The sequence below is a fragment of the Myiozetetes cayanensis genome, unplaced genomic scaffold (genome assembly GCF_022539395.1).
Source record: "Myiozetetes cayanensis isolate MyiCay16 unplaced genomic scaffold, myiCay2020 scf7, whole genome shotgun sequence".
NCBI classification, from domain to species: Eukaryota; Metazoa; Chordata; class Aves; order Passeriformes; family Tyrannidae; genus Myiozetetes; species Myiozetetes cayanensis.
Window position 1 is genome coordinate 352,030 of NW_026087964.1, and position 15,972 is coordinate 368,001.

The 15,972-nt window shown below is 42.0% G+C and overlaps 1 protein-coding gene across 4 annotated transcripts in view; it reads left to right on the plus strand.

Moving 5' to 3' along the window:
* CTNNA2 (catenin alpha 2) overlaps positions 1-15,972 on the plus strand; it is a 485,320-nt gene that overhangs the window by 112,613 nt on the left and 356,735 nt on the right. For all 4 annotated transcript variants that reach the window (XM_050338724.1, XM_050338725.1, XM_050338727.1 and 1 more), the window contains exons 5-6: positions 2,589-2,708; positions 5,402-5,668. In XM_050338724.1, the coding sequence (XP_050194681.1) occupies positions 2,589-2,708; positions 5,402-5,668 (387 nt within the window). The remainder of the gene's footprint in view (positions 1-2,588; positions 2,709-5,401; positions 5,669-15,972) is intronic.

A 15,972-nucleotide genomic window follows, 5' to 3' on the forward strand; every position in this document is an offset into this window, starting at 1 on the left:
TTTTTTTTCTTTTGCAGCAGAGTGCTGTGTTATGGAAAACACAAATGTCCAATGCTGGTTTGTAAGTGGGTGTGTTTACTTACACAGTTTGCACCCTAGATTTGCAGGGGCAGTGCACAACAGCGTGACTTGCAATCTTTGCATTTATCCAATAATATTATGAATTCTGTTTTCAAAAAGCCAGCAATCTCTGGGTGTTTTCGGCAAAATTCAACATTGACTTCCATTTTTATTTTCAGGTTAAAAAGGATAATTTATTGCTGAGGACTGAACATGTAAATGTGTTTATCATACCACTTTTTAGTGCTAGCTAGTTTTAAACAAATAAAAATTAAATTACTGGGGAGAAAAAGTGGTTATGGTATACAAAACTGGGGAAGGAGCAGATCTCATATTGACTCAAAGGTAACTTTCAAAGACTGGTGTAAGTTAACCATAAAATCAATGAGCTAAAATAATTCTGCATGTCAAAGCACTGAACCCTGATTTATACTGAATTGTACTGTAATCAGTTTTCTCTGAAAGCTTGTCAAAGACTTCCAGGAAATAGGACATTTTACTTAATGTTTTAGAGGGAATAGATGCAGATGCTTTCTGGAAGGACACCTGGCCATTGCTTTCAGGTTGGTTTTTGCATTACTAAAATTAGGAATAGTGGTTTTTGCAGGAGCTTTTGTAACATTTGTAAAAAGCCCTCATGTACCAATACAGTATGTGATCATTCACCCAGAGAACTATGAGTATTTTAATTAACTCCTTGCTAATTAATCAGAAGAACACACATCTGTACAGTTGAGTGAGGTTGTGTTTTCTTGAGGATTGAGAACTTGCTCCAATATGAGTTTGTAAAAAAGAAATTTTAATAACAATACAAATAAAAATGCAATTAAGGGGGGTGGGTGGGGTTGTGTTCCTGTCCTTTCTAATACTTCTCATAACTGGCTTCTTTATTTTGGAGTTCTGTGGGCTTGAGCCCTGACTGACACGACAGAGTATGATCAGCACCTTCTGAAATCTGATTATCAGAGGGGAATCTGTAACAAATTCCTCAGCAATATGATTTAAGATGGTGCTGGCAGGACCTGGGAGAATGTGTGTCAGTTTGTCATGCCTGTGCTCAGCATGACAAACATATTAAAGGTGAAAATCTCAGGCACTTTAACGTGAATGGTTCTTGATATGAAAGGAAAATGTTCATATTTTGCAAGAAATTCTTCGAGAACAAAACAGTTAGTAGATGCTCTTTTATTTTGTGTTATTGGTAAGGCAGACAGTTCATTTTTAAAAACTGCTGTTCTTTCTAAGAGTAAAAGAAGAGGTAATTTGGATTCTGGATAAGCTTGTAACTTATAACTCTCAGGCTTAGTTTATAATTTCCAGCATAATAGCTATGAATTTATGTGCTTGAATTAGGCATTTTCCAATAGAAATGTATGAGCTTCCTACTCCACTGCCCTGTAATTTGGTAAATCTGCAGTAAGGAGGTAAAAGCTCAAAGTAAAATATTCTCTCTCACTGGTAGGAAAACATAGGGCAACTAAACCAATAAAAAGGCAGGTTCTGCACATAATTGTGCCTTTCTAAAATATTTGACACCAGCTACTGCTGAATTTAGAGATTCCCAGAAGCCTTTGGAAAGCTGCAAACCTCTGCTCGTGCACAGGACTGTCCCCATCCCAATTTCTTTTTGAGGTGAAGATTTGTTATTCATGTTCTCGTGAATTGCAGCAATAGGTTTTAGAAAGAAGGATCAGAAGAATCTTTCCAGTTCTCAATCTTTTTCCTTGGAATTGCATTTTTGTCTCGTGAGGGAGAGAAATAAAACACTGAATACCCCTCTTGTCACAGTAAAGTTTCCTTTACTTATTACATGAATAGAGCATTTTATTCCTTCAGATATTTTTTTCTTGCTGTGCATAAGGTAAAGATTCACAATAGATTTGGTGGGTTAGCTTGTTGGCACAACTGGGGTTTTACATCTTTGCCTACTCGGCATGACTGAGTAACTGCAGGTGTGTTTTCTTGGGTAGATTCTTTTCTCGGTGTTAAATAACCAAAAAAAGGAAAGCTGAGAGCTGGGAAAAAAAAAGACATATATTCTGGGTTGAAGCTATCATTCATTTCACGAAAATGGTTTGGATTTGTCAGGGTAAATTTAAATCTTAATGGTAAGTTTGAGTTTCCTTTTTAAATTCTATTTCTTGTCCAGAATTAATACTTTCCCTTTGTTTTCCCATAAAGCCTGTACCACACATTAAGAACATACTCATCTATTTTGTTTTAAAACGCCCAGATATTAAATATTTCATCTGATAAGTGTGAGTGGAGAAATTAATACAGTTATGCCTTTTACATTGGTTTTACATGATCCCAGAGCATGGTAAAGGGAAAGTAAATGCAGAATGACAGCTGCTCTATTAAAGAAATCTAATTAAAGTTGGTCAGACTATCACAGAGCAAGGGTACAGTGATGGATGTAAAAGCTAAATTGGGTCCATGTAATAGAGAGTACTGGGTGGAACAGTTACACATTTGTCAAAAGTGCACCCAGATTAAAATGCTGACACATCTGATGTGTTATTTTGTAGGTAGAGGAAGCGCTAGAAGCGGTGAAAAATGCAACAAATGAGCAAGACTTAGCGAACCGCTTCAAAGAGTTTGGGAAGGAGATGGTAAAACTGAACTATGTGGCTGCCAGACGACAACAGGTGAGTCCATGAGGGGTTGAGAAAGTCTGTCTTGGTTCTAAAGGTCTTGTGTTTTGTGTCCAAGTCTGGTTTTAAATGTGCAGTGAGCGACTGCCGTGTCACGGCCTGTAATTTCATCACGCTGATTATTTTTGAATGTGATGAAGCTTTTCAAAAGTACAGCTTCTTTTAGAGTATTTTTCAAGCAGCTTCAGTTAGTAACAGATGGAGGAGTGAAAAGGCCAGTGATTCAGGAGGTTAAGGATAGTTTTCATTCGATGATTATTCCCATTTAATTCTAACCTGTGCACATCTCAGGTCCCTCTGACAGCTGGTAAAGCACCACCAAAGCTTTTTGGTGCTTTAGTACAATTCAAATTCATGAGGAACAGAAATCTACTTTGTGTTTAAAACCATTATTATTAATTTTCAGATATTTAAAAGCCAAGTGTTCCATCCTACTTATTCATTGCCAGGGCAACTGAAAAAAAGATCAGAAACTCATGATAACATTTATTCAAGGTCTGCGATTGTACAACTTGGCAATAAAGAAAACTTTCTCCTGCACACTGTTCTTTTTAACACAGTGCTGTCACTGTGGAGTTGCATAAGCTCTCTCCAACTTCAGCTGTATTGGAATATCACCAACAATTCAGGGATGTGTCATCTTTGTACATGGCACACCATGTGGGAAGCTGGCTTTCCATAGTGCTCTGCCTGTTTACCTTAGTTTCTGAATTACAGTAATGGTGGTTTACTTCCAAATCATGATTGTGGGGTTTGCTGTTGTTGTTTGTTTGTGTTTTTTTAATGAAAAGTATCATTTTCAGAGTTGTACTGAAACGAAATAAGTTAAAAATGTAAAATCTAGTCACTCTATGAGCAGTGCTCTTCTGTATGTTCAGACACTTCCCCTGTGCAAATACAGTTATAAATGTGGCAAAAAGAGAAAAATATGAAAGCTTATGCTGGTTTATATCTTCTAAGTTCTTATTGGAGGTATAAAAATATGACAAAACAAGTTATAAATCTCTTAAAATTTTCTTAAGGTGCATTTTCATAATGGCAATAAAGTTTTCCATATATAATGGAAAATTTTGGCAGCATTAGAGCATACTACTAAGATGTCCATACATTTTCCTTTCGTGTCTTCTGTTTTGTAGCCTGATAAATTTTTTAGGAACTCATGTGGCTGAAATCAGTCCATGGGTAGAACCTCTAAATCCAGAATATCTGGGTTGTTTTTCAGTGTTTGCAGTAGATCCTATGTGTAAACATAAGTAAACTATTCAGCTCTCCAGACTTCTTTATTCATAGTTTTTAAATAGAAGTAATAATGTTTTGTTATCCCTCATGGATATTTCTAGGACTATCTTAACTAACATTTTAAAGGCTTTCAAGGACAATGTGATGTACCCTATAGTTAAACAAAAATCATGGATCAACAATAATACAGTATCAGCTTATTCTGGTAACTTATTGTGCATTACCTGATTCTTGTTGTCAGGGGAAATAAAAGAAAATACATGTCGTATACTAAATAGACAAACACTACATGATGTGAAGAACTGAGCAAAATGTGAGGGAAAGGCTAAAAATAATGAGAGGTGCATTTTCTAGGTCTGTAAGAGCTAAAACCATATTCATCTATGTAATATTATTGTTTTGATAGCTTTTTAAAGGTCTACTGTATGATAATTGTATGAAGGACACGGGTATAGCACTTAGAAAAATAAGTCACTTACTGCAGCAGGATTGTTGCACTCACGTTGCCTTTATGGAATGAGCAGACCAAATCCAGTCGATCAGGAAGAGTAATTTTGAATGTTTTATATAATTGTTTTTTGTGGGTTTTTGCATAAGGGAAGCGTGTGGACTCTTTGTAAGGTACTGTGGGCAGAAGGTAACAGCTGTAGCCACACAGAAGGACTGGACTTTGTTGGGCAGGAGAGGAATTCTTTCTGTGATTTGTGGTGGTTTCTCTCAGTGATTCCCTCTCTGCAAAACCACCGGATGGTGTTTATCCATGGATACCTGAGGCAATACATTCAAACACAAAAACTTTCATTTACAATTGTGAATTACAACTTGCAGCCCAGGAAGCCAATCATATCCTGGGGCTGATCCCTCAGTGTGGACAGCAGTAGGGAGGGATTCTGCCCTGCTCAGGTGAGACCTCACCTGCAGAGCTGCCTCCAGCTCTGGGGAACAACAGCACAGGAAGGACATGGAGCTGTTGGAGCGAGTCCAGAGGGTACCACCAAAACGATTAGAGGGATGGAGCACCTCTGCTATGAGGAAAGGCTGAAAGAACTCGGATTGTTCAGCCTGGAGGAGAGAAGCTTTGGGGTGACCTGACCTTCCAGTACCTGAAGGGAACTTACAGGAAAGATGAGGCAAGATCATTTACAAGGGCATGTAGTGAAAGATTGAGGGGGAAGGGTTTTATGCTGAATAAGAGCAGGTTTAGATTAGATATTAGGAAGAAATTCTTCCTGTGAAGGTGGTGAGGCCCTGGCACAGGTTGCCCAGAGAAGCTGTGGCTGCCCCATCCCTGGAAGTGTCCAAGGCCAGGTTGGACAGGGCTTGGAGCAACCTGGGCTAGTGAAAGGTGTCCCTGCCCACTGCAGGAAGATTGGAACAGGGTGATGTTGAGGGTTCCTTCCAACCCAAACCATTCTGTGATTCGATGCAAGCCGTGTGTTTTTGTGCAGGAGCTGAAGGACCCTCACTGCCGGGATGAGATGGCTGCGGCCCGAGGGGCTCTGAAGAAGAACGCCACCATGCTGTACACGGCGTCCCAGGCCTTCCTCCGCCACCCCGACGTGGCAGCCACGAGGGCCAACAGGGACTACGTCTTCAAGCAAGTGCAGGAAGCCATTGCTGGGATCTCCAATGCTGCCCAGGCCACCTCCCCCACCGATGAGAACAAGGGCCACACCGGCATAGGGGAGCTTGCTGCTGCCTTGAATGAATTTGATGTGAGTATCAGAAGGGCGTGGAAATTGAAGTGTTTCTCCATGCAATAAGTCGTTCTGATACAGGACTCAAATTCACGTTTTCATGCAGGTCTGTTTGCTCAGACTGCAAAGGCAAAGGGCAAACACTGATTTGTGTTATTTTTAATGAGGAATAGGTGTTTGCTGCTAGTGGGCTGGAATTACAAGGAGTTATTTGTGCTCATATGGAGTGGCTGGGATAGAGAGAAAGAAGTTCTCTTTGTCCCTGGTGTCCTTGGCAAATCCAGCTGCATAGTTCTAAATAATGCAAAGCCTGGTTAGCCTGGCAGTTTAGTTTTGTGACCAAGATCTGGGGCTGGTTGAATGGTCAAATCCTGTTTGTCTGGCAAGTGAGAAAGACAAGACAAAAAAATATGAAGGTGGTGATTCAGCTCAGCGTCTTGGAAACATTAACATTCAACTTGAATCACGATTTATGTTAATCAAAGATATGGAAAAAGCGTCTCTCAAACACAGTTGATAGCAGTCAGTTCAGCTGCAGGCAAAGTGCTGCAGCTTCTCTTCCAAGCAATAGATACAGTTCTGCTTAAGCAACTTTCTTGGCAGTTAATTGTTTAACCGTTAATTTCATTGCCAGTCCTGTCTGATGGCTTTTCCTTATCTCACATTTGAGGATTGTTCTTTAGAAAGTGAAAAAAAAAAACCAAACCCAACAAACCTGCAGGACATTCTCTGAAAATATTTTTCTCTTTCATTCTGACTTAAGGCAAGAGTTTGTTAAAATTATTATTAGGGAACGGTGTCCTCTTGGCTTGAATTAATGCACAAGGGTACAGTAAAAGCATCTGTCACATGCAGTCAGGAGCTGCTCAGTCCTGCTGGATTTAAGGCTGAAAGTGGAGGTGTTTTGGACTGGGCTTGTTGTCTGCATCTGTTCTTGCATCCATGGTTTTTCCTGCACAATTGTTGTGGGTCAATATTCCAGGAATTCTGCATGGCTTTCAGGACCTTCTCAGCTCACAGGTCCCCTTTTGGTAAGATCCTGGGAATAAAGTCCCTGTGTGGTCCGATTATTCTCTGTCTTTTGTGTGGGAGTTTGCACGTTATGGGCAGCAAAGGTTTGACAAACAGGGACAGAAAACATGTGACATCTCAGTCCCAAACTGATGATGCTGCTGCTGCCTTCTGGAAAAGGCTGCTGTTCAATGCAAAGGGAGTCGTTGTGCTTAGTGAAAATAAACGTAGTGAAGACTGTGCGAGACATCTGATATTGTCCCCGGCCTCTTTATGAGAATATTCATCATTTTTCTCCTCAGGTAAAGTCTTTTCCACTTTCTGTGATGTTGCAGGCATCATGGGCGCTTATGGGGGATGTGTATCCATAGCATTGTGTTCACAATTATGTGTGGAAGAACAGCCTTCTTGGGGAATTTTCTCTTTGTTATTTTAGGAAACTAAGTGAAAACTTTCTCCTCTGACTTACTGGGGATACAAAGATTGAAACTATTATTTTATCTATTTTCTAACTCACTGCTTAGCTGTTGAATGAGATTTATTCACACCTAACTGTGCAACAGAGATGACATTTCCTAAGCTCCAGTCAAAGTCAAAATTTATAGCTGTGATGGTGGGATGATTGTAAATTTACCTTTGTGTTTTACAAGCAAGAAAGCAAGAAGAATTACCAGACTAGTGAAACTATGTCATAACTGAAAAGCTGGTGGAGAAAAATGTTTGATTTTGATACTGGCAGTGTATTACCTCAACAAGGGAAAGGAAGTGTGTACTTGCTAGGGAAAATAACTTGACAGAGTATTTATTTTACAGTATCAGTCATATTGATTGAGATCGGTTTGTATTTGGTGTGAAGTGCTTACTAAACCCTGGGTTATATGACAAGATTATTCTTCTATATTCAAAATAAGTTTACATTTCCCCCCATAATATTTAACACTTCTCAGCATTCATTATTTCAGATTTCAGCATCAGTGTTCTTTGGTTTAACGCTTCGAATCACTGCAGTGTAAATAATCTGAATGTTTTCTCAATCAAAACATCATCATGTGTAACTTAAGTAATTATTCTACCTATCTGAAGCACTTCAGCTGTTGTGTTTAACTAGTTCCCATGTTCACTGTCATATTCTGTGAGTTATTAGCAGCAAAGTTTTGGAAAGAGTTGCCATTTATTGCCTCTCACAGATAGTTTATGTAGGAATAGGGAGAGTTAAAAAATGTGTTTCTTATTGCATTTTCTTCTTTGAAGTCGTGTTTGAAGGTGATTGATCACAAAAATACATATTGAATGCCTTGTTACTTTGTCCTTTAATTTCAATGCTTTAACCTTAGATCATTTTAAACTGGATATTCCTGGGTTTATTAGTAATTTATTAATAATAATTGGGTATGTAGTTTATGCTCATGAAATATTTCTGAGTTCCTGATGCAACTAAGGGTGTACTTTTTACTTCCCCTCATGATTGGCCAAATTTATTGAAGTTTCCTGAATAAGTGTGTCAAGAAATTACTGTTAGCTCTGAAAACACTCTGTTTTCACTCAGGAAATGGTAATTTTGATCTGGTGAGGTCTCAGCTGTTCTGATTATTGAGGGACTCCTGTGTTGTCAAATGTTAAGTTGTGGGATGGATTTATCCGGGTATCCTCTGTGCTTTCCCCAGAGCCATCACGATGTGTAGCAGAGACAGGACCTGCACATCAAACTGGAGTGTGGTGGGGAGGTGGAGAAAGTGAAATTATTAAATGAGGAGAAATGAAATGAGAGGGACCTGGAAATCTGTGGTAGATGAAAATTAAGGTGGTGTTAGATGGCATCTGATGTGGGTTTGGCAACAGGAAAGAGGTAAAAATATATGTGGGGTGTGGGTATAAAAACATATATTTATATCTGGATATAAAATAAAGGAATAATTGTGTCCAGAGGAGGGAACGGAGCTGGGGAAGGGGCTGGAGCAGCAGGAGCAGCTGAGGGAGCTGGGGGGGCTCAGCCTGGAGAAAAGGAGGCTCAGGGGGGACCTTCTGGCTCTGCAACTCCCTGACAGGAGGGGGGAGCCGGGGCGGGGGTCGGGCTCTGCTCCCAGGGAACAGGGACAGGAGGAGAGGGAATGACCTCAAACTGTAGCAGGGGAGGTTAAGACTGGATATTGGGAAAAATTCTCTTCACAGAGAAGGTTTTCAGGTATTGGAAGGAGCTGCCCAGGGCAGTGTTGGAGTCCCCATCCCTGGAGGGGTTTAAAAGCCCTGTGGATGTGGCACTTGGGGACAGGGGTCAGTGTTGGCCCTGGCAGTGCTGGGGGAATGGTTGAACTTGATGATCTTGGGATGCTTTTCCAACCCAGAGGATTCTGTGATTCCATGATTCTCTCTGCCACAAGGGCTGCAGGCAGGTAGTTGGGGGAGATGTTCTTCACGACAGAATGGAGATGGGGGCAGTGACAGGCAAAAATAGAATTTATTGGGCGCTTGGGATCTCTGGTGAGTGGGAAAGTGCCTCCTTTTAGAATACGGATTGAGATTATGATTCCTTAGTCCCATAGCTGTGTCAGTGGGATGTGCTGACAACACTTGAGAAGTGCAAACCACTGTGGAAATTGGAATTTTAGGGGTTTCAAATTGGGTAACCTAAAATACTTTACCTATTAAATAATTCTAAATATTTTTTTTTAGATTTTGATATGAAAAAAATGAGGATAATCGTTCTGATACAGTGCTGTGAGAGTAGGTGTAATGGTGTTGTAAATATAAAGCTGTTTACTATGCATGCACCACAACCCCATAAAGAGGACCATTCCTGGGTTTGAAGCAAGGCTTGGATTATCTACAGTAAAATTATGAGTCAAGGATAAAACAAATTTGTAAATCCTCTGACTTAGAAAGGGGAGGAAGAGATGTGTAAAGGAAGAAGGACCATTCTTTCCATTCATGACAAAAGCAAGTAGCTGTTTTCTTTTGACTTTCTCATGGATTTTTGTGTGTGTACATGCAAGTTGTCCCTCTAGTAGTGGAACAAATTGATATTTTATTTGTTAAAATATTTTTTAATACTCAATTTATTGCTTCTCTGTATGCACAAACATCCGTTTATCTTTAAAGTCACAGACCAGCAATGTTGGTCCTTGTTAACTTCTTGAATTGCTCTGCCTGTGGGTCACCCCTTTACTCCCTGATTTCAAAATCATGTTGGGTCTTGAATGAATATGAAAAAAAATTTGGTTTTTAAAGGAATATAAGGGGAAGTGGCCATGGCACCAACCTACCAGAGTTCAAGAGGCGTTTGGACAATGCCCTCAGGCACGTGGTGGGATTTATTGGGCCTGTCCTGTGTGGGGCCTGGAGTTGGACTCGATGATCCTTGTGGGTCCCTTCCAATTCAGGATATTCTGTGATTCCATGATTCTATGAATTGATCTGGATGAGAACAGAAAGAGGTGGTTGAAATGATTTTTGGTACTTGAGGTATTTATGTATTTGGGATAGCTCCCAAGGTACTGAAATCGTACCATTTTTTGTTATGAGCAGCATTTCAACCAAAAATTCCAGGCAGAGTAACTCAATCTTTAATAAATTTTTGAACAGTGGAAGTCAACCATTGGGGAAATGACTGCATTTGATGAGAAAGAAAGTGTCTGATGACACTGGTCACTGTCCTCCAGGCTGTTAAATGCACCTCATATTTAATAAATGGGCTATCATAACGCATTTCTTGAATATTTTAATGCTCCTTTAGGAATATTTTGCATGGCTAGAGAATGCAGTGCAACTTAAATGGAGTGAGAAATCGAATAAGCCTGTAATGAGGGGGAAAAATTGCATAGAAACTGAAAGACACAGTATTTGGGTACAGCAATAACAAAGGCTATCTTTTTTTTTTTTTTTTTTTTGTACTAAACTTAAGAACTATCAAATGAGACAGAAAGATACCAGGCCAAAGGCTGACTACTTTTAAAATGTTGCTTTTTGAACAAATAGCTATTAGATGTTCAGCCTGAGAATGGATTTTTTGGGGGATTTTTTTTTTCCCATGATTTTTATGGAATCCAAGTTTACTTCAGAGAAGTGACTTGTGATGCTTCAGAGAAAAGGAAAAGCTTCAAAATAAGAGTTGAAATGTGTTTGTTTCAGTATTGAAATCATAAGAAACAATTGCAAAAATATTATTGCATGTCCCACATAGCAGTTTGGAACCAGACTTGTGGAGCTCTGGTATTTAGGAAGCCCAGGCCAATGGCTATTTCTGTATAATGGCAGTTGTATATTGAATTTAAATAGGAATGCCCATGTCAGTGTGCACTGGGGAAAGTGCTCTGCAAATTCACATATCCTTTTATATGTCTTGGAATGAAATACCAGAGAATCATAGAATGCCTTGTGTTGGAAGGAACCTTAAAAACCATCCAATTCCAAAGCCTTTCTGTGGACAGGGACATCTTCCACTAGCCCAGGTTGCTCCAGGTCATGTCCAACCTGGCTTGGACACTTCAGGGATGGGGCAACCACAGCTTCTCTGGGCAACCTGGGCCAGGGCCTCCCCACCCTCACAGGGAGGAATTTCCTCCCAATATCCCATCTATCTCTGCCCTCTGGCAGTGGGAAGCCATTCCCTGTGTACTGTCCCTCCATGCCTTGTCCCCAGTCCCTCTCCAGCTCTCCTGGAGCCCCTCTAGGCCCTGCCAGGGGCTCTCAGGTCTCCCTGGAGCCTTCTCTTCTCCAGGGGAACCCCCCCAGCTCTCCCAGCCTGGCTCCAGAGTAGATGGGCTCTATCCCTCTGATCAACTTTGTGACTCTCTTCTGGACTCATTCCCACATGTCCACAACTTTCTTGTTTCAGGGGCCCCAAAATATAGTGGTGTTTTTGTGGGGTTTTTCCCCCTTGTGCAGCTGAAGTGGGTTTTACACTGGAATAGTGTCCTGCCAGTCATTTCCCATGTGAGGACAGCCAGGCTGCATCCCAGCGCTTCCCAGGCTTCTGTGCAGTAGTGAGATACTTTGGCACTTCCTGCACTCCTCGGATCTCCTGTGGGAAAAATCAGACTGGTCCTCTTTTGCATATTAAGTACATAATGACCAACACCACGATGTTGCATTTTATACTATTACTAAAAGCTTCTCCAGACATATGTTTGAGGATGCTGAGCTGATTGTTCAAATGAGGAATAAGCAGAGTAAGTTTTCAGGGTGCTGATGATGGTAAGGGCTCAAACAAGGTTTTTTTTCTGGCTGTTACTACATTTTCCTGCCCACCTCAACCTCTTCTGTGAGCTACTTTTGGCTTTTCTTTTTTTTTCCAGCTTTTTCCATGCAAAATATGAGTAGTTTCGCAGGAAGAAATGCAAAGAGAGTTTAGGTTGAGGGCAGATTCAGGCTATATAGAAGTGTCCTGGCTAGGAGAGAGTTATGGTTTTGGTTTTGTTTTGGTTTGGTTTGTTTGTTTGTTTGTTTGTTTTGTGGGTTTTTTTGGTATCACAGAATCGTAGAATATCCTGAGTTGGAAGGGACCCTCAAGGATCATTGATATCCAGCTCCTGGTAGTAGCTGCTACGGTGCTGTGTTTTGGATTTTTGGATTTAGTATGAGAATAATGTTGACAAAACACTGATGTTTTGGTTGTCACTAAGTAGTGCTTAATAAGCCTAATAAGGAAGAAATACTTTAAAATGAGGCCCTGGCACAGGTTGCCCAGAGAAGCTGGGGCTGCCCCATCCCTGGAAGTGTCCAAGGCCAGGCTGGATGGGGTTTAGAGCAACCTGATCTATGTCCCTACTCATGGCAGGGGGAGTGGACTGGATGACCTTGAAAGGTCCTTTCCAGCACAACCATTGTATAAATTCCATGAGCCTCAGTTGTTTTAATCAGTTGTTTCAGAAATTCATTCTGCTTTTAATCTTAGTAGTTGGCATGGGTATGTTGATATATTTTTGTGTAAATGTCAGTTCCCGAGCACAAGGGACAGCACTGGAAGTGTCAGGATTTTGTAGCAACAAATCACACGGATATGACCTCTGTAAAAAGAAGCACCCTGGTTTACTGTGGGTTAGGATCTCACCTACATTCACCTTTAGCAGTGGGAATGGTGTTGATGATCTCTATTTGCTGTATAGGAGCACCATCTAGTGGGCTCCTGGATTTATTTTTTTATGTATAATATTTCTTTCCCCCACCCCCCCGGCAAATGCTCCTGCATAGTAAATTAGTATTGTATTAGCAATAACAAATACTCTGAAATTTAACCATAGGTGATTGCTACCACTTCTTCTGGTGAAAGAAAAAGCCATCTGCCAACAGACCAAGTGTTTCCTGTGCTTTCCTGACTAATACATTTATCCTGTTTGCTGCAGAACTGTAGCCAGTTTATCTGCAAAGGAGTTTTGGTAGTGAACCCTCGTCCACACAAATTTGTTAGAGATAGTAAAAACACATAAAGGAAATACACTTTAAAAACCTAATTAATATTCCTATAAAGAAATATATTTTCTGTAGCGATAAAATTATTCCATTATTATTCAAATTATTGCAAGTTTCCTATTTCATTGTAAATGGTAAAGTATGAATATCTAAAGTGTTAAATCAAAAATACATTAGTTTTTTCAGGTTATGTAGCTGAGAAAGAACATTAGGTGAAATGTTCTAATTAGACTACACTTGTGCCTATTTTAAGTATGTTTATTTAGCACCTCTGAGATGCTTCTGTAACTTAGGTGTGTGAGAAGTGAACACCACTAATATTTCAGGGAAAGAATGTCTCCATTTACGGAATCAAAGAATGTGCTGAGTTGGAAGAGACCCACAAGGACTATCAAGTCCAACCCTTAGCCCTGCACGGGACCATCTCCAAGGGTCACTCCATGTGCCTGAGAGCATTGCCCAAACACTTCTGGAACTCTGTCAGGCTTGGTGGTTGTGACCACTTTCCTGGGGAGCCTTTTCCAGTACTCAACCGGCCTTTGGGGAAAGAGCCTCTTTTTAACATCCAACCTAAACCTCCTCTGACACAACTTGAGGCTATTTCCTTGTGTCCTGTCACTGGTAGCCACAGACAAGAGATCAGTGCCTGCCTCTCCTCCTCTCCTCATGAGGAACTTCTTGATGGCAGTGAAGTCTCCCCTCATCTCCTCTTCTCCAGGTTGAACAGAACAAGTACCCCCAGCCACTTCTCCCACGTCTTACCCTCAAGGCCCATCACCATCTCTGTTGCCCTCCTTTGGACACTCTCCAATGGTTTCATATCAACCTTATATTGTGGTGCCCAAACTTGCTGCAATATTCCAGCTGAGGCCACCCCAGTGCAGAGCAGAACAGGACAATCCCCTCTCTTGCCTGCCTGGAAAGGCTTTGCCTGATGCCCCCAGGACATGATTGGCCCTCCTGGTTGCCAGGGCACCCCTGACTCATATTCAGGTGTACATTGAAGCTGATGTACTCAACTGGCAGAGTGAGCACTTCCTGCAGAAGCTGCTGTTCCTTTCTGCAGGCTGAGCAGACTCAGAAGAAAAAATTGTATGTGACTATTCTTTCTGAATTCCTTGTTTCCCCTTCCATCAATGGCCTTTGGCAGACCCTGAGAGCAATGGCCAGAAAAGAGCTGAACTTGGTGGTTCTGTCAGGAATCCTACCCCAGCCTTTGGCCGTTCGTGAGGTTCAAAGCAGTAATGTGTGCCCTTGTATGTAATAATTGTGCAAGAGTGTAGCAGAGCCCAGTTCCCAGTGAGGTGGCAGCAGATGCCTGGGGAGTGTTGAGGATGTCTAATGCATTAAAGGTGTTGGTGTTGAGCTGAAAAGAGGTCCTGTTGAGTGTCAGCTGGTCATCTGAGATCAGATGGGCTGGGTGCAAATAGATGTAATTTCAGCTTAGAACCAACTCAGCACTATAGGTCTGTTTGAGTACACTGAGAACTCACCCAATTGAGATTTCAGAACAGTATTTTTATTGAAACAAGAGGAAAGCAGGTTTGGGTGTACTGGGGATAAATGCACTAACTACCTACTAATTATGTATAGATTTGTTGGGGATAAGTGAACTAACTACATGTTAACTAAATATGTATATTTGGGAAATAAATGTACTAACTACATGTTAACTCTTCTATAATTGCTGGGGATATATGCACTAACTACTTCTCTATTGGTTGGGGATAAATGGGCTAACTACATCTATAACTTATTGTAAAAGAACTACTGTCAATATGTAGACTATCTATCTTCAGTTGTGAGCCCCACAAGCTCTGTGTGGGAACCCTGTTGTTGCCAAAGTCCAAGCTGCCCTGGTGTTTCCTCTGAGGGGAGCAGCGCATGTGCCCCACGAGTCCTTGTAGGTGCAGGTTGTCAGGGCGTCTCTTCTCCAGGCAGCAGCGCGTGTGCTCCAAGGGTTCCAGCAGGCGCTGCAGGAAATCCCTGCTGTGCCTCCCTGACAGGCTTTCCTCTCACCAGGAGGCTCTTCTTCCTCTTCCTGGTTTGCATCGCCCTTGCCACCTTCCTCTTCAATTCCTTGAGGTATGCCCAGATTTCCTTCACGTCTTTGTACCTCCTTCTGATGGTCAGCATGGTCCGGATGGAGTCCCTCCTCCTCCTCAAAGCGTCTTCCCGGGCTCTCCTGGCTTTGCGGTTCCTGGCTGCTCTACTACAGAGAAAGCAGAGCGCCAGGAGCAGGCCCGGGCCTGCAGCCAGAGCCCAGAAGTGCCACTGCTGCGGGGCAGCCCAGAGCAGGGCTCCCCAGGCGCGGAGAGCACGCTCCAGGGGTCCCTGCTCCAGCTCCTGCAGCAGCCGAGTCATCTGCCGGTCCAGATAGTCCGCACGCAGCTCCATGCGCGCCCGCGTGGCCTCATCCAAGCCATCGCCCACCATCTGCGGGTACTGGACGAGGGTTTGCAGCAGCAACACAAGGAGCATTGTGCGTGAACTTCTCAGGAGGTTCAGAAACCATTTGTGTGTGCAATCTGTAGAGCATTATGACCGAGGCTACAGGGCAGGGGGGAGTGCTGTGATCCGGTTATTAAAATCATGAGAAGTGCCTCTGTGTGAATTATGGTGCAAAAGAGGCCATATGCCCATGTCAAGAGTACAGATTTTATTTTACAATCAATATGAGGCCGAGAGAGCTGCAGCTCCCTCTCTGTGCACCAGGATTTGTCCCTTAACGCTTTCATGTGCTGCCACTGGAGCAGGTCCGGGCTGAAGGAACTTTGTTCCAGCCTGATGTCCAGATCTTTGCAGCAAGTGGTAAATTCCTTGGATCCCGTGTTCCAAGCTGCTGTACCTGCCTAGATGGTGATCTCTGTGGAGGGCAGGCTCTGCCCCTCTCCCCAAACTTCAGC